The sequence below is a fragment of the Penicillium canariense genome, assembly GCF_028826845.1.
Source record: "Penicillium canariense strain IBT 26290 chromosome Unknown utg000001l_segment0_segment0, whole genome shotgun sequence".
NCBI lineage: Eukaryota > Fungi > Ascomycota > Eurotiomycetes > Eurotiales > Aspergillaceae > Penicillium > Penicillium canariense.
This window is the reverse complement of record NW_026622728.1, coordinates 4703146-4720949: the sequence shown is the minus strand read 5'-3', so window position 1 is coordinate 4720949 and position 17804 is coordinate 4703146. Positions and strand designations below refer to the sequence as shown.

The following is a 17804-nucleotide window of genomic DNA, read 5'->3' as shown; positions in this document are numbered from 1 at the left end:
GCTAACTGGTCTGGTTCCTGAGATATTTCAAAAATTCAATTTAGCGCTGGAGTTGTTGTTTTTTTTATTTTTTTTTTTTGACGTCCGTGTTCCAGAGCACTTGGAGGACAATGAGCCAAGTGGCGAAGAGGGAAACACTGGATTGTTTGCGATTGAAGATGCCTTGATTACGATCACAGAAGGCCCTGTTGTAGAGCTGAAGGCTCGTAGCACATAGTGGCAAGGCTAGTTTGCCGTGGGAAATGCGCATGCCAGAAGTACCATGGAATAAAAAAACCATAGTAGAAGAAAACAATGCCAAAAAGATCGATTCTTAACTTGGAGAGGTCGGAATCAACATGTATTCTTGTACTGCTCAATATCTAGCTATCTAAAGAGACCGATAGATACCAGGATTTAGGTATGAAGTCAACGCCAAAGACCCATCTTTTTGGAATGCCACTGCAATATACGTCTGAAAACGATGGCCTTCTTCTCTGTTCAGCTCGCTAAACTGGTTTAGAGTCTTTCGGAAGCCTTCAACGTGCTGCCCACGATTTTTGAGCTCCAGGTATTTGCACAGCCCAGTAGCGACGCTCTCATCCGACGAACCGTATCGGAGCGCAGGGACGTATAGTTTTACAGTGGGGAGAGCGGACCCGGGCGCGATGTCGAAGTAATAAGTAAATCTGCCGTATAGATCAAACGGATGAGCGAGTGACTCGTCAAAAGCCTGTTTGATGCTAAAGTCAATTCCAGCAGGGTCCGATGCGCTTTCACCCAGTAGCAAAGGCAGCAGCAGCTTGAGTTCCTCGACGCCCTTGCCAATGTTTTGAATCCTCTGGCCCAGAGACATGATAGAGACGATGGATTCCAGAGATGCCTCCGAGCTGCTAGCGTACAGCTTGAGGCGCGACTTTGCTGGGTCGACGCAGTCAATGGCCAGCATGTCCGGGCTCATTGTACGACCGATGGGGTCACTGGACACGTATTCGAATACAGCATCCGCAGCCTCAATCTTTTCACCGACGGCGGCGCGAATGGCATTTCCAAATGTGGTAAACGTGGGCGGTCCCTGGGACTCCGGGTCGCAGGCCGGAAGGAAGTACACCTTGGGCACGATTCCCTCTGCCACATGCTCAAAGGCAATGAAGGTGCTCGAAGGCGGCGCCTCTGGGTTTTCAGTGGCAGGTTGGCATCTGCTGATTTGCAAGGTATCGGCAAGTTTGTAGAACCATGTCAGGTCCATCGCAGGGAGTAGAGGAACCAGCTGCTCAACTAGGGCCTTGGTGGCCAGGTAGTTGTAAGGGTCGCTCGAGGTTCCGGTTTGGGGACCGATGGCCTCGATGCAATACCTGACTTCGGGGCCGTGGGAACCGTCTGCGTTCCATTTCCAGCTGTGCTCGACGGGAGACCCGTCGTTGGTGAGTAGGCTGCGCCAGCGTGTCTCCCAACCAGGATCGGCTGGAGTCTGGAGTTTACCCAAGGAAGGAACGACTTGAGTGTAGAAGAAGAGGATGACTTCTAGTTGCTTTTCGGGGCTATACTGGGCATTGTGCGCCAGCATGGCAAGCTGGGCCCCGACGAGCTCCCACCATGGTTGCGAAGCGGCCGTGGTGGAAAGCCACTTCGAGGTGACTTCCCATGTTGGAATCACGCAGGCCTCAGTGGAAAAGTTCTTAGAATGCGTCATGGTATTGGATCGACGCTTGTTGATTATACTTAATGGATTTATAGTCAAGAGGAGAAGGAAGCTGTGTTATGCTCCAGTGTCACGGAGCAGGGAGCGCCAGATTAATATAATAATCAAGAAGGTGTGTGCTCCCACATGGACGCGGTTTATTTTCTACAAAGTCCCCAAATCCAGTTTCTATCATGGGCCTCGAACATCAGTTTGTGACTGCGTTGTATTCAGCAAGCCATCAGGCTTTGCCATGCCATACCGTCGATATTTGGCACCCTCTTGGCGATCCGCCTGGTGCTGACGATGGCCTCTGGATCATGTATGGCTTTGATATGAAGAGATACAGAAGCTCAGACGAGTCAAATCTAACCTGTTTATAGCTTCATTCACGGTGGTGCATGGCGCGATCCATCAATCACGTCCCAATTTGCGCATACCGCAGTGTCGAAGCTCTGCCGTTCAGGAGGGCAAGCCGGCATTGCTGGAATTGCCTCTATAAACTATCGTCTTTCGCCCTCCGATCGTCACCCGGCAAAGGCAAATGATCCATGCCGCCAAGCCAAGCACCCAGATCATCTCGTTGATGTCGTTGCTGCGATTCACTACTTGCAAGAACGGTTTCAATTTGGGGACAGATACATTATGATTGGTCACTCTTGTGGTGCTGCCCTAGCTTTCCAGACGCTTCAGTGGCAAGCGAGGAATCCATCTCCTGGGTTTTCTGAACCGCGCGCCATAGTCGGTGTAGCAGGTATCTACGATTTTCCATTGTTGCGCAGCTTGGACCCGAAACCTCCTACTGTTCAAAACTTTTTGACTGCTGCGTTTGGACCTGAGGAACAGATATGGCTCGAGCAGAGTCCCGTGAATAGCGACTATGAGGAAATATGGTCATCAGGAATGGCTGTGATCCTTGCTAGATGTGCGGATGATGAATATGTTTCGCCTCAGCAGCAAGTTCGAATGAATGAGTCTCTTGCGACGTGGGCTTCAAACCGAAGCGAGAGAGTCCTAAAGATGGTGATGCTGGATGGTGGGCATGACAATCCTTGGGTTCATGGGAAAGGCCTAGTCGAGTGTGTAGAAGCTACTCTAGCATGTTTGGCGTCAGTTGAAAAATAATAAGCCATGTATACCGGCTCTTGTTTATAATTTATTACGCGTCCAACACCTGTTCCGTATATTTCCACAGCTTCGAGGCCAAACTCGCATCCTCTGCGTGTGGCGCCGGCCGAGAGACGGCGCAATCCTCCAGGTAAGCGCCGGCGCAGTCTGTGCGTTACAAATTATCAGCGACGATTTGAGGTTTTAGTATAGGGAGTAGCTGACCGTTCAAATTAGGTGCAAGTGCTGCAAATAAAACTGTGGATGCGCCCTCTGTTGCTGTCTTCGTAGGCAGCGACGCGAGAATATGATCAACATCGTCGGAAGGCATATGCCTCCACAAATTCGTTCTGATAACTATTCATCCATTAGCCGCAGCATTCTCATTAAAGGGTTGAGTCCTCGCGCTTACTTCCCGGGTTCACAGAAAATGCTTGAACCGAATTGCTTAGTGCACCATGCGCAATGGCCTTGGCATGCAGTATAGTGGCAGTTTTCGACTGTGCATATGCAACGACGGGACTATAACCGCATGTCCAAGGCACCCCGATAGCCTCGCTTGCATCTTTAGATGGTTCCTCGGCAGCCGGCAGTGTGTTGGACCCGATAAAATTGGGGTCCGAAAGCCGGAAGGGGGAGACCATGTGCGTGCTGCTCGCGACGTTGACAATGCGTCCCTTGGCTGCTGCTAGAGGCTCCGCCAGTAGACGTGCAAGCAGAAATGGCCCCATGTAGTTGACGGCGAGATGTAGCTCAAATTTGTCTTCAGTGAGCGTGTGTTCGGGCACGCACATTACACCGGCGTTGTTGATGAGGACATCAACGGCGTTGGAGGATATGAGCTTAATATGCGCTGCGGCCTTTCTCACCGAACGGAACGAAGCAAGGTCCAGTTCGACAACCGACACCTTGAGTGCCGGGCATTGTTGCAAAACTGCAGCAGTGACTGCCTGTGCTTTGCTGGGAGTCCTCGCCGTGAGTATGAGATGATGGGGACGTTGCGTTGCGAGTGCTGCGCAAAGAGCCTCACCTAGACCACCCGGACTAATGCCAGTGATTACAACTGCAAAGCGACCATGTTAATATTTCCTTCATTACTGTTTTTTCGTACTATGCTTTTGTTTATGAAATAAACAAAGCATAACGACAGGCGCATACCGGTTTTTCCGTGGATTTGCTCCCGAAAAAGCGATGCCACGTCGGTCGCGGTCGAAGACTTGTTCAAGTGACGAGAATCCATGCTAAATCACAAACGAACTGATTATACAGGAAGGATGGGGCATACGGCGTGGGTGGGTGGCCGGTTGAGACGAGGACAGGCGCACTGAATTTAATAACTGCAGCACGCAGACTACAAAACAACATGATGGCTATCAGCAATCTAGAAACAAAGCTGGCGAACGCCAATACGGAAACATCTCCCACTCTTGTGAGCTGCGCTACCCAGGCTTTCCTTGGTGCGGATCAACCAAATTCAAAATAGGGATTAGCGCCATCTACGGTGTTCGGGGTGTTGATGAGTGGCGCTCGTGCCGCTCATTGTTAGTGGCAGGCAAGGTGTGTGAAAATGACCGAGACCACCACTGTTAGTACATAGCGCCCTCCTTCGCAAGCCAGTTAACAACGACGACGACAATAATAACAATAATGGCAACAATAACAACGACAGCAGCAATAACAGGATAATAGCTAGCTACTGTCTATATACTTTCTTACTGGTAAGTTATTCTCACGTAAAAATGGCGAAAACAGTGGTCTAGTTTTCACCCCGCATGGTAGGCTAGTGGCTCACAGGCGGGTGGCCCCTATGAGACATGCAATCTGCGGGAAAACTGCGTATGAAAGGAGGTCACTGTACTTCGTAACCACTCATTAGATATTCTCGTATGTGGAAGAGCAAGGATTGCCACCATTCGCCATTGTACCAAACTTGAGCGTTGCAATCACCATTTGTCAGCTCGAATCCATTATAACATGACATCCGGGTGCCGGCCAGTAACATGGCATGGCCTTTCTGCACAGGATAGTTGAATTGGCCTTGTCACGTGGCAACCTGGCCTTGATGATGGCATGTTGGCATGTTGGCCCTGACCTAACATAACAATCGTCGCAACCTCAACCCGCACGTATTCACAGGCAGTACAGGTATTGTGTGCTGCATTCAAGCTGTATATAAGCTGTAGCAATTGATCCATAAACTTATAGCGACGCAATTGACGAATACAGCTGCCAATGCCTCCCATTATTCACTGTGTTCGACACGGACAGGGCGAGCATAACCTGTCCCATGACAATCACAACATGCCCGATCCCTCGCTGACGACGCTTGGCGAGGAGCAATCACGAAACATTGCCGAGAATTACCGTGGAGTGTTTGAAGGCTCGGACCTGATTCTCGCGTCGCCGCTCCGGCGAACCATCTCGACCGCGCTCTTCGCCTTCCAACCAATCCTGGACGGCGGCAAAAAGGTCGTCGCCTGGCCAGACCTTCAAGAGGCCAGCGATCTGCCCTGCGATACAGGAAGCGACGTCGCAAAGCTGCATGCAGAGTTTGGTTCTTCGCCGGTAGATCTAACACTCGTCGTGCCCGGGTGGGAAATCAAGGTAAGGAGAGCTTAGAATGGAGGTCCCATAACCATAACTACCGCCACCACATTGTTATACGGCATGAGATTAATCCCATTGTTTCCTGTTAGACGGCAGAATCAGCCGCAGATTCAACCTCTCTTCTAGCCAGAGCAGCAAAGGCCCGTGCTTGGTTGGCGCAGCGGTCCGAGAAAGAAGTTGTGCTGGTGTCCCACGGGTGCTTTTTGCACTTCCTCACCGATGAATGGGTCGACTCGACATGCTCGCATAGTAAGTCTATGACCATATCGCGAACAGAACACGCAGATACCAACCGTATTCACCCGGGATATGCAGTGACCAGCTGGAAGAATACGGAGCTGCGATCTTACACGTTTGTTGACGGTGGCGAGTACGGCCTGCACATGGAAGAGACCCCAGAGTCCCGGCAACGACGCGGGCTGACGCCGCGGGGGCCAACGCCAGCCGAGCGGCTCCGGCTCCGTGATGAATCGATCCAAAATTGGATTAAATGGGGTGTCATTTCATAAACATGCCCATGAGTCTGTGGGCTGGTGCTTGTTTCACTGTGTGGTCAAATAGACCTCATGTCGCTTCTATGCCTCCACTTATTCCGTATCGCCTGTTATTGGATAGCATTACAATGGCGACAAGACGCCGTGGGGGGGGCTCGACCGTTTCCCGCACTGCTACTCTGTAGTGCGTAAGCAAAACCGGCGACGAGGTATTTCCGACCCATGCACAGTCTAGATCTTCGTTATTATTATTGTTATTTTCGTGAAGTCCTCACCAGTAGACGTGGCCGTCGTTGTGCGCTTATTTCCTGCTGGAGCACTTCAGCAAACAATCTCGGCTGCGCCTGCACAAATTCGAAATAAAAGTTATTTGATCAAGTGCATGGGTATTCTATATCTGTCATTATTAATTTTCATGTTTTTATTTTATTTATAAATGCCGATTTCTACTGCCAATACGAGAATTGCCGTCTCGGCGCTTCTGTAGGGTAAGGTGGTAACGACTGTATCTTGCGAGGTATACCAGTCACACAGAATGACTAAATTGACCGATCAGATCAGGTGGATGTACCGCTGCTGGAAAATGCCTAGCGTGTGTTGGATCGCTCCAAAAGCTGGCCGTGGTTGGTGAGATAGCAAGCAAATCACCCTCCAGCACTCCGCACCGAGCGGGCGCAGCACAATGGTCTTTGCATAGCTGGCAATCTACGAGTCCAACGACAAATGTCGCGTCTCGATCAGTGAACCCCTACTGACGGCTCCTTTATCTTACTCTTTCCGCCATTGTCGCGCATAGAGAGACTCTTTGAAATTACACATCTTCTTCTAATGGAGAAGGACGACCACCCACTGTCACCCGCGGTCACCCGCCAGCTGCAACGGCAGATTGAGATTCAAGACGTCAAAGCCAATATCGGCACCTTACTTCGATATGCGACAACTTACGACTATGTAGTGCTTTCCATCTCAGCCGTGGCTGCTATCGCAGGCGGCGCAGCGCTCCCGGTCATGTCCATTGCATTTGGAAGGTTGGCAGGAGTTCTCAATGACGCGTACAGCGGTGTCTTGGATCAACATGACCTGAATGACAAAACTGTGAATACTGTTCTGTATTTGATATACCTGGCCATCGGTGAATTCTTCACTGTAGCTCTGTCAACGGCCGGTTTCATGCATTTCGGCGAGCGAATTAGCTGCGGCATCCGGGAGCAATTCGTGAAGGCTTGTTTGAGACAAAACATCGGCTTCTACGATACGATCCAGACCGGGGAGTTGACGACCCGCATTACGGCCGATACGAATTTACTGCAAGATGGCATCTCAGAAAAGCTGGGTCTCGCATTTGCTGCGCTAGCAACCTTTGTGAGCGCCCTGGTGGTTTGCTTTGCAAATCACTGGAAGTTGACACTTATGCTCTGCTCCATGGCTGTTAGTATTATCATGACGATGGCAATCGGTTCTCATTTAGTCACCAAATGGGGGACAGAGTCATACGGCTTGTACGCCGAAGGAGACAGCCTTGCAAACGAAGTCCTTGGTTCTGTGAGAATCGCCATGGCCTTCGGGAGCCAGGAGAAGCTAGCTCAACTTTACGATGGACGTCTAGCCAAGGCCGAGAAGCCTGGATTTCGCATGCAAGCAACCTTTGGCATTATGCTTGGCGTCACATTTCTCATCATGTATCTTGGATACGCGATTTCCTTCTGGCAAGGCGCCCGGTTTCTCGGTGCGGGCGACATCCGCCTGGCTTCCGTTGTTACTATCCTGCTCGCCATCATGACTGGCACATTCTCGGTGGGAAACATGTCAAGCAACTTTCAAGCTTTGATCAAGAGCCTGTCTGTGGCCGCGAAAATATTCGCCGTCATCGACAGACAATCGCCGATCGACCCGACATCCGGATCTGGGTCAACATTGCCTGCCGTTCGTGGCGAGATCCGATTCGAAAATGTGAAAATGATCTACCCTTCGCGGCCAGGAGTCACTGTCATGAAGGATCTAAGCCTCACTATTCCGGCCGGCCAATCCACTGCCATCGTTGGAGCAAGCGGATCCAGCAAATCTACCATCATTAGTCTCCTACACCGATTTTACGAGCCAATCGATGGCAAAGTATTACTAGATGGGCACGATATAACCACATTAGATCCTCGGTGGATCCGACGACAGATGCCGCTCGTTGGCCAAGAATCGATGCTGTTCAATACGTCTATATACAACAATATTGCATACGGCTTTATTGGGGCCGATCTGGAGCATTCTCCTCCTGATGTAAAGAGAGAGGCTATAGAGCAGGCTGCGAAACTAGCCAACGCTCACTATTTCATCTCCAACCTCCCGAAGTCTTACAGCACTGAAATCGGCGAGTCTGGCGGTTTGCTCTCTGGTGGTCAGAAACAGCGTATAGCCATTGCCCGTGCGATCGTTTCAAACCCGAAGATTCTGCTTCTAGACGAGGCCACATCGGCTTTAGACTCGAAATCAGAAAAAGTCGTACAAGCAGCGCTTGACAGCGCTTCTGGCTCTAGGACTACCGTTATCATTGCACACCGTCTCTCTACCGTCAAGAAGGCGGATAAAATCATCGTTCTCAGCAACGGCGCTGTGGTGGAAGAAGGTACACATACCGAGTTGCTCGAAAAAGGTGGTGTGTACTCCACTCTCATCTCGAAACAGCAGATCAATGAGAAGAAGAGCGCTATAGAGGAAGCTACAGACGCTGCCACAAGCGAAACAGTATCACGGCAAGAGAAGACGGAAATGCAAAGCTTCGAACATTCCGTAAAACTTTATCCAGATGGAGGAACCGATGAAGAAGCTGGTGAAATTTCCCAGCCAAGCGAAAACAGCAAACAACATGTTACGACGTGGACACTCATACGCACAGTTGCACGACTCAACTTACCAGAACAACATTGGATGGTACTCGGGTTATTCTGCTCCATTATATGCGGCGCTGGAATTCCTGTGTCAGCAGTCTTTCTGGCGAAGCTGATTGTAGCCATGACTCAGTTCAATGTCACGCAAGATCGAGCGCGTCTGACAAGCGACACAAGCTTTTGGAGCATCATGTACATAGTTTTGGCGGCTGGCCAATTACTATCATTTTCGATTGAAGGTGTCGCCTTTGCCTATTGCGGCGAGCGACTCGTACGTCGCGCACGAATGGAGCAATTTCGCCATATGCTTCGGCAAGATGCATCGTACTTTGACAAGATGACCACCGCGGAGCTCACTGCAACCATAGCTGGCAACGCATCAAACATTGCCGGACTCAGTGGAACCACACTTGGCAGCCTGCTCAACGTGGTGACGACCCTCCTTGGGTCTCTTATTCTCTCCATTGCAATTGGATGGAAGCTGGCTTTAGTAACGGCGTCTTCCATACCGATTCTTATCGTATGTGGCTATCTTCGATTTGGCATTCTCTCCAAGTATCAAGTTCACACCAAAAAATGCCACATTGAATCAGCAACTGGCGTGTGTGAAGCCATCGCGATGATCCGGACCACGGCTTCGTTCGGGCTCGAACACCATGTCGCACAAAGTTATTCTGCTGCGCTTGGCAAGCAGCGTCGACTTAATATCCTACCTGTTATCAAGGCATCCATTCTATATGCGGTGTCGCAATCGCTTGTCTTTCTTTGCATGGCCCTCGGCTTCTGGTACGGAGGCACGCTAGTCATTGCGAAAGAATACACGGTTCTGCAGTTTTATATCTGCTTCGCCGCAATCATATTCGGAGCACAGTCTGCAGGTACTGTGTTTTCTTATGCTCGTAAGTCTCAATTTAGTGATCTTTGGTGTGCATCGACTAACAGACTCGCGAGCTGATATGGGCAAGGCTCGCCAAGCTGCTCTCGAAGTCCACACTCTGTTCTCTCGCCAGCCGTCAATAGATACTTGGTCGTGTACCGGCGAACAGCTGGAATCGATGCAAGGCAACGTTGAATTCCGTAACTGCCGGTTCCACTACCCCATGCGCCCAGAAACCGAGGTACTCCAGGGAGTTAACGTCACGATTGAGCCGGGTCAGTTCGTTGCGTTTGTCGGTTCCTCAGGCGGAGGAAAGTCAACACTGCTCTCCCTTCTGCAGCGTTTCTACGATCCAACGCATGGTAGTGTTCTTGTTGACGGATTTGACACACGGTCCCTTAATTTGAACAACTACCGGACATTTTTGTCGCTGGTGGCGCAGGAGCCCGCTCTCTATGAAGGCACGATTCGCGACAACATAAGTCTTGGCGCTCTGCACGATATTACTGATGAAGAGATAGAAGCAGCCTGCAAAGATGCAAATATCCATGAATTTATAATGTCTTTACCAAACGGCATTTCAACTATGGTTGGCAGCAAAGGCGCACTACTCTCCGGAGGGCAGAAGCAGCGTATAGCTATTGCAAGAGCCTTGGTTCGCCAACCACAAATCTTGATTTTGGATGAGCCAACAAGTGCATTGGACTCGAACTCGGAAGCTGAGATCCAAACCGCCATCAGCAAAGCAGCTAAAGGGCGCACGACTGTAGTGGTGGCTCACAGGCTTTGCACTGTGCAAAATGCCGACATGATCTACGTGCTGAAGCAAGGCCGCGTCGTTGAACAGGGTACACATGCACAACTAATGATGGAAAAAGGATTATATTATGAGATGGCAGAGCTTCAGCAGCTAGACACGGAGATTTAGCGTCGGTACATTCATAATTAGTATCCGCATGTTTGTAGGCTCAGCATGGAGAAGGCTCTGACGAGTAGCTGCTGTTCTGTACATCTGTTTGATATCATAGATTTTTTAAGCTGCATCACCCGAACTTTATAATCTGGTCGCCATTTGACTGAAAATTCCCGTACAATCGCTCTGTGTGTAGTTACCTAGCACTAAACGCTCAGGTCCCAAACCCGGGGCAGTGGATTGAAGCCGAACCAAGCTGATACAGTTGCCGGGCGCAAAACCATGAGTCTTGACCCCATAGTTTAAAAATTCTTTACGTGAATAGAATGTTCTTTTTTGATTAATTTGGCCTCCCATCGATCTTCATCTAAATCTCACACATCATTGCACTACTTTCGCCATGACGGAAGAATCGCTGGCGCATGTCGACGGGCAGGAAAAGAAAATATTCACTGCTAGATGCCACTGCGAATCGATTGTATTTACGTTTTTCATCCCAACACCAGACACCCCGTTGTCCGCGTATCTTTGCCATTGCAGCATATGTCGCAGCTCGACAGGGACTCTGGCGATCTGCCACGCCGTCCTGCCCGCCGGAGAGAGGCCAGTATTTATTGGCAGTTCAGGTGTGCATAATTTGACGGAATATGTACCGATAGGTAGATCAGGACGTTATGACTTTCGATTTTGCTCTACCTGTGGTGCTCATGTGGCAAGCACTGAGATCGCTACAGGGGACTGGATCGTGTCTACATCCATTGTCACGGACGAAGACGCACGACATATCCGGTTCACAGAACAGTTCTTTACCAAATCCGCACAGGACGGAGGTATTTCAAGCCTGATTAAGATTATTGGTAACACAGAACTCGAAACCTGGAACCCAGAGGAAGAGAGTACGCAAGCTAGCATTACTGAGGATGCGGAATCGCAGGCGGCAGACCCAGAGGCTCTGCGCTTACAGTGCCACTGTGGTGGCGTGAATGCTAAGATAATGCGACCTTCAAATGTGGAGTTATCAATTGGGACTAGCAATAGCTCAACACGCAAGTGGCCAGCGACACTAGATATTGGACGCGACTCCCGGCTCGTCAACGGTTGCCACATCACTGGCTGGGTTAGACTACCATTGACAGCTTGTGTGCCTGCGATCGGCCGTGATCTCAAGATTGGGACAGCGAAGGCGTATCAATTGTCAGATACGGCAGTTCACTCATTTTGTGGAATCTGCGGCGCTACCTTGATGTCGCTAGACTCCAGCGATGGAGACGACATAACCCTGCTGGCCACAGGCACCTTGAAGGCTACCGAAGGTGCCATGGCGCGGGAATGGCTCTGCTGGAGCCCAGAGATCAAGGGCTATCTAGATACCGCAGATTTCGACCCGGATTTTGGCGAAGCAGTCAAAACTGGCATGGAGCAATGGGCTTCGCAAGACTCCTAGTTTTACATCCTGGTGCAGATAATTCGCTGTATTTAAACTAGTCCCAAATACACATCTACTCTGTTTTCCTGTTTAAATTTACAGTGCGGGCTATTTCCAATTGATGCGAAGCTTGCTTCTAACCTCTGCCGCAAGCTCAAGCGCATGCACTCTGCTTCGTCTGGAGTACACATTTAAATATCCAATGAAGACATTCTCGCCTGTACTGGGGTGCGGGACGTGGTCGCCTTTCTTCAGAAAACACATATAGTTGCTCAGATGCTGGCGATAGTGCGGGTAACGGGACAACAAATCAGCACAAAAATCATCTGAGTCGTATATCCCTTTGTACAGAGTTTGATCGTAGTCGTTGCTGATGAATACCATCACGCAGTGATACTGTGGTCCATCCAGGTAGGGCTGAGCCAGAGCTCGGATTCGGGTGCCGTCGCCGAGGGCCGTCAGCAGTGCAAGGCCCCAATATTCAACACCGTACGTTGATTCAATAATTTTAGTGGTCGTGCTGCCTGGCGGTCGAGGGTTGACTTCGTGCAGCCAGGCCGCCGGGCTGCTACTGGTTGAGTCTGGGCTGGTAAGCCGAGGGAGCAAATCAACGCAGCCGTCGGCGTTCTGACGGAATTCAGAGCCAGAGTTAGAAATGCGGAGTTCGGTGTGGAATACACCGCTGTGAAAGCCCATGCGACGCAGTGTATCTCTGCATGATTTTTGCAGCATATCAATTTCGCCTGGAGCATGAGAGGAAGGGTAGATGCTGTTCTGCTCCAGGAAGCTGCAAGAACTTTCACATTGACTTTTCGCGTCATCGGAAGGCTTGGGAAAATCGTCACAGACCTCGAAGAAGACAATCTCACCTTCCCAAAAGACGATGTTAACATCCACTTCCGGCCCGTTGCAGTAGGGCTCCAGAAGAAAATCATCACCGTGACGGCTGGTGTCGATGGATGCTATCGCTCGAGCGAGCTGCGTTTCATTGTTGACTTTTTCAACTCCTTCGGAACTCCAGCCCTTGCACGGCTTTATAATGAGTGGCCATGGGCCAGTGGCATGGCTAGGGTTTTGAGGGTTGCTGGAAACCGCTGTGGTGTTGACAAATTTGAGCGCATCTTCGAGCGTCTGGCCCCGAAATGTGAGATGACCGGCCAGCGTGCTGGTTTCGAATTTGTCTGTCGCGATAGTGAAGGCTTCTGGAGTATTCGTAGGGAGACCCAATGCTTGGCAGGCCTCAGCGACGGCGGGCATGTACCACTCGCAGTAGGTCGTTGCGCCGTCAATTTTGTGTCCGCACGAGTTAAAGACTTGCACAAGATGGTCGCCAAATCCGACCACAGATGATTCCGGCATCTCAATTGGAATAAAGTCCATTCGCAAATGTGCATATTCTGGCCCCTGAAGCCAGTGCCCAGCTTCGTCAAAGACAACAACATTAATCCCAAGACATTTGGCTGCATTAAGCAGTATAGCCGCGTTTCCTCCCTCTTCCGGGTGAATGTGGCCTGCATGTACAAGAGCTATCGTGCGCCGGGGTTGGGGCGAGTCCAGAAGCCATGGTGAAGATAGACGATTCGTAAGCTGTGGCTCTATTGAGGTGGACAGAGATTCGTAGCTGCTTTGGGCATCTTCGGGGGCTGATACCAGCAGTCCGGCTGCCGCTGAGACCAGGAGCGTCTCAAGGTAGTGTGTGGCATCTACTGTGGAAATGTCGACCGCTTCAAACTGTTGCAGCGGCTGCGCAAAAGATCGCACCAATGCGATGTGCGGCAGATCCGCCAAACGAATTTGGAAAATGTCGGTTCTGGTAATTTGGCCTCGGACGGCGGGTAGGATAAGCTTCACTAGCACAGGTTTGCGATCTGTGGGTTCGACAGCGGCTTCGACAGCGCCGCTCGACTGTACCAAACACTCCCTGAGAAATTGAAAGGCTGGGGTAGATGCCACGGCCTTCGCATCAAAACAAACTTTATTCAATTCCAGGACGTTGTCTGGGTTCGAGCCTGAACCAGCATCGGTCGCGGCAATTGGCCGAAGGAGCAGGTCGAGAGAGACCCAACTGCCTCGCGATGCTTGTGCAGTAGCTGTCGCGTCCCATGCCAGGTTCCCTATATGATGCATTAGTATTTATAGAGATCTTTGTAATTCAGGCAAAAGAACGAAGCCATTACCCTTGTCGTAAAAAATTACTACGCTCTGTGAGGCGAACTTGGATGGCATTGTATAAATCCTCTTCGGGTCTTGTTGCTTCGGTGGATGGAAAATGGTTCAAATGAGTAGTGTGGAACATTTTATGTTTTCTAACAGCATAATATAAATAAAGAATTATGAAAAATGGCCGGTCACATGAGACACTAAAGACTCAGTAGCAGCTGGAATATCATCAATGGCCCCAAGCAAATGCCGGATATTTTTCTCCATTGCTCGGCGCAAACGCAGCGAAACCTCCGCCCTGGCAGTCTTTTTGGCCTCACCCACAGCTAGCATGCTCCCCAGCCTGTAATCCTGCCCTACAAGAGTCACTTGCAGCGGCCATAATGGTGCAGCTTCACCATATGTGTCGAGGAATTCCTTCAACCGTGTAGACCACGTTTCGTGGTCTACTGGCTCCAGCCTCCGACGCAGAACAGAGCTTGTAATGTCCCAGATAGTCCCTTCGGAAAGGCCACACTCCATCTGCAGCATCCCAAAATTAGTGGCAGGCATATCCTCAAGCCTTGCCACGATCTGCCCTGCCACCATAGTAACGGTCGAAAGTGCGACATGTGCGTCGATGGTGCTCGCATCGTATACCCCCATAGCAGCTACTGAAGCTATGTAGCGCCATAAATAGTCGCGAGTATTGGATTCAGCCCGTTCTGCATCGTCTATAATGAAAGCCGGCTTGATGACAGACAGGTCGAGGCATTTGCATTTCCATTTCTCTGAAGCAAGCCGCGCTGCATCTTGTACTAGTGCTTGGCTAAATAGCTTCGTTTGGCTGTAGCCTTCAGGGGCGCCAGAGACTTGTTGTTCGATTGCAGTGCAATCTGTGACTCTGATACCCCCCGAAATGTACACAAAGCGACTGGTAAAAGGAGACTGGAATGCATATTCTAGTAAAAGTTGGGTTGCGCCAACGTTGACTGGCCACAGAGCTTTGGCTCCTTGGCTCCAGTTAACTTGCGCGCCGTTGTGGATTATTGCATCAATCTGGTCTGCTGAATCGCCAAGGCCGGCTAGACGACGCCTTTTTACATCGTCCAATCCGAGCCAAGGCAAGGCGAGGTCACCAAGCCATATCTCAATGCGATCTCCAAATGCCTGCGACCACCAACCTTCAGCCGCAGCCCGGTCTTGTATACGTTGTAGCGCACCCGCAGCGCTCGAGCCACGAACAAGCACCGATATCTTGACATCGGACTGGATAGTTAGCAATCTATGCATAATTGCTAATCCGAGAAAGCCAGTAGCGCCAGTGAGGAATACGTGTTTAATTCCGTTTTGGCTCGGGCTCTGAGCACGCGAAGGAGCGGCTTGAACTTGAGTTGCCAAGTCGCACTTTGCATCCTCAAATTCTGCCGCAAAATCGACTGAATTTGGCAAATAATTCGTTTTATTCGACTCTTTTGCTTCTCGAATCCATTTCGAAACTGAAGTAGGACATGCCGCGTCCTCCAGTAAACTTTCAACAGGGAGTTTAACGTCGAATTGATGGTATATGGCTCTCATGAGTGTTATAGCTTTGATGGAATCGATACCCTGCTGTCGAAAAGGAATGTCACGAGCATTTTCATGCAAGACATCATTTTGTTTTGTGTTCTTTCCTGCGCATGTCGAGAATTGCGATATGAAACCAACCAGAAGCGCGACCTGGCAAGCTGTGTCATCCCCGTGCGGTATAGCGGGATATTCGTTGTCGTCGATGGAACTTGCAGGTATTGATGCAAGCCAGTTGCTGATTGTTCGACGATCCAGTTTTGCCGACGGTAGTCGAGGAAGTCGCCGCGTCACCAACCACACGGATGGTGCCATGTATGTTGGCAATTCCTGCCTAACTTTTTGAGCAATGTGCCCAGTATCTTCGCTGAGAAGCTCAATAGATGTATCCCTAGATGTCTTTTCCTTTTGAAATTCGGTTTCGTCCGCCTGATTCGCGAAGCTGTGAAGCTCCACGAGAGCCACGAGGCATCTGGCATATCGTCCTTCAGCTGGATAGACTACTGCGCACAACCGAACATCCCTTTGGGCTGCGATACAATGCTCAATCTCTCCCAACTCTGTCCTCCGTCCTAGGACCTTCACCTGGGAATCTTTTCTAGATATGAAGTCGATACTGCCGTCGGGGTTTTGCACTCCGAGATCTCCCGTGCGATACACACGATAACTCTCACGTTCAACGTCTCGCACGAGTGGCAGCAGCCACTTTGGGCTGCGAATGAAAGATTGTTGGGTCGCAGTAGGAGAGTTAATGTAGCCTCTTCCCACCGTTGGGCCTTCAACCAATATTTCCCCAACCTGGCCGATTGGCATCAGCCTGTCTGAGTCTTTCGGGTCGACGATCCAGCAGACACCCCCCGCTGGTGTGCCAATATTGCTTGCGCGCCGATTTATGTCGGCTGGGCAACTAATTGTGGTGATTACACTGCACTCACTCACTCCGTAGCCGCTGAGTAGGCGCACAGACTGTGACCAGACCTCGATGTTAGACTGAATCAAGCGCTCGCCCGCAAGCACCACCACCTCGAGCGTGGGAACATCTTCGGGCCGAATTGCCGTAATGAAAGATGGTGTTAAAACAGCCCATGTGACAGCTTTCTGATTGATAAACTCGCACAGACTCTGCATTCTCTCGTGTTCGGATGGACTGCAAATCGTTCCTCCCACACAGAGAGTTGTGAGAATCTCGACGATACTCGTGTCATGTGTATACGCTGCAAATTGCAACACCCGTGAAGACGAGCTAATGTATTGCGCTGGTGCGTGGATTCGAAGGCCAGAGCAAAAGGACATGTGCTCTATAATAACACCTTTGGGGTTGCCTGTACTGCCCGACGTGAAAATGACGTAGGCCGCACCTCTTGGATCTCCCGGCGGCAGTTCACCGTTCGTATTTCCCAAACAACCGTTTATATCGTTACTTTCAAGATTGGCGGTCTCAGGGAGCTCCAAGAGCCGTGCATCAATGCCCTCGAATAATGTGGCATGCTCTGGGGCCGACACAATAACAGTTGCACTGCTTTGACTCAGCATATACTGTCGTCGAGCTGGTGGATCCTTTGGGTCCAGTGCAAGGAAAGCACCTCCAGCCTTCAGTACAGCCAACATAGCAATAATCATCCACTTGGACTTGGAGAAACAAAGTGGAACTATGCTTTCCTGCCGAATGCCGCACTCTCGCAGCAGACATGCGAGGCCATTTGCCAATTGCTCAAGTTCTCCATACGTAGTATCACCTTCCGAGGTTGATATTGCGATCTTGCATGGGTTCGAATGAACGTGCTTCTGAATCTCACAGTCAATACAAGTTTCAACTGACTCAGGAAGAGGCCTATTCCATCGGAGCAATTGTCTCCAGTCGTCATTGGATAGAACGCTGTCTTGCGCGTCCTCTGTTGTTATAGTGGCCATGTATGGTGTTCGGGGTTATTGTTGGATTTTGTACTAAAAAGAAAGAAAGAATGCATCTCGCGAGATGAGGGATCCTGGATTTTTAAATTCCACTTACTGTGTTTCACGAGATTCCCACCAGGTAAATACACTGTCATTTACCAACTTGTAGGCTAGCAGGCCAACTACTAGGCATGCAGGCCAACTACTAGGCATGTATGTATTTTATTGCGATTTATTTTAATC

The 17804-nt window shown here is 50.3% G+C and overlaps 8 protein-coding genes across 8 annotated transcripts; 4 read left to right on the top strand and 4 right to left on the bottom strand.

Moving 5' to 3' along the window:
* Positions 1 to 370: 370 nt before the first annotated feature.
* Positions 371 to 1672, bottom strand: N7482_001582 (uncharacterized protein; the record flags this gene model as incomplete). Its single annotated transcript, XM_056683707.1, has 1 exon — positions 371 to 1672. The coding sequence occupies one exon, from the start codon at positions 1670 to 1672 to the stop codon at positions 371 to 373; it is 1302 nt and encodes a 433-aa protein (XP_056547313.1).
* Positions 1673 to 1854: 182 nt separating this feature from the next.
* Positions 1855 to 2785, top strand: N7482_001581 (alpha/beta hydrolase; the record flags this gene model as incomplete). Its single annotated transcript, XM_056683706.1, has 2 exons — positions 1855 to 1982; positions 2044 to 2785. 2 exons carry the CDS (start codon positions 1855 to 1857, stop codon positions 2783 to 2785), a joined length of 870 nt encoding a protein of 289 aa, XP_056547312.1.
* A 34-nt stretch (positions 2786 to 2819) lies between these two features.
* On the bottom strand, positions 2820 to 4007 carry N7482_001580 (Retinol dehydrogenase; the record flags this gene model as incomplete). The annotated part of the gene is made up of 4 exons (XM_056683705.1): positions 2820 to 2935; positions 2993 to 3124; positions 3180 to 3830; positions 3926 to 4007. 4 exons carry the CDS (start codon positions 4005 to 4007, stop codon positions 2820 to 2822), a joined length of 981 nt encoding a protein of 326 aa, XP_056547311.1.
* Positions 4008 to 4999: 992 nt separating this feature from the next.
* N7482_001579 (phosphoglycerate mutase family protein) lies at positions 5000 to 5883 on the top strand (the record flags this gene model as incomplete). Its single annotated transcript, XM_056683704.1, has 2 exons — positions 5000 to 5371; positions 5464 to 5883. The coding sequence occupies 2 exons, from the start codon at positions 5000 to 5002 to the stop codon at positions 5881 to 5883; spliced, it is 792 nt and encodes a 263-aa protein (XP_056547310.1).
* An 813-nt stretch (positions 5884 to 6696) lies between these two features.
* Positions 6697 to 10552, top strand: N7482_001578 (ABC transporter ATP-binding protein; the record flags this gene model as incomplete). The annotated part of the gene is made up of 2 exons (XM_056683703.1): positions 6697 to 9646; positions 9699 to 10552. The coding sequence occupies 2 exons, from the start codon at positions 6697 to 6699 to the stop codon at positions 10550 to 10552; spliced, it is 3804 nt and encodes a 1267-aa protein (XP_056547309.1).
* A 385-nt stretch (positions 10553 to 10937) lies between these two features.
* Positions 10938 to 11981, top strand: N7482_001577 (GFA family protein; the record flags this gene model as incomplete). The annotated part of the gene is made up of 1 exon (XM_056683702.1): positions 10938 to 11981. The coding sequence occupies one exon, from the start codon at positions 10938 to 10940 to the stop codon at positions 11979 to 11981; it is 1044 nt and encodes a 347-aa protein (XP_056547308.1).
* Positions 11982 to 12071: 90 nt separating this feature from the next.
* Positions 12072 to 14090, bottom strand: fmpC (ATP-grasp enzyme fsqD; the record flags this gene model as incomplete). Its single annotated transcript, XM_056683701.1, has 1 exon — positions 12072 to 14090. The coding sequence occupies one exon, from the start codon at positions 14088 to 14090 to the stop codon at positions 12072 to 12074; it is 2019 nt and encodes a 672-aa protein (XP_056547307.1).
* A 204-nt stretch (positions 14091 to 14294) lies between these two features.
* On the bottom strand, positions 14295 to 17579 carry N7482_001575 (uncharacterized protein; the record flags this gene model as incomplete). The annotated part of the gene is made up of 1 exon (XM_056683700.1): positions 14295 to 17579. The coding sequence occupies one exon, from the start codon at positions 17577 to 17579 to the stop codon at positions 14295 to 14297; it is 3285 nt and encodes a 1094-aa protein (XP_056547306.1).
* Positions 17580 to 17804: the final 225 nt, after the last annotated feature.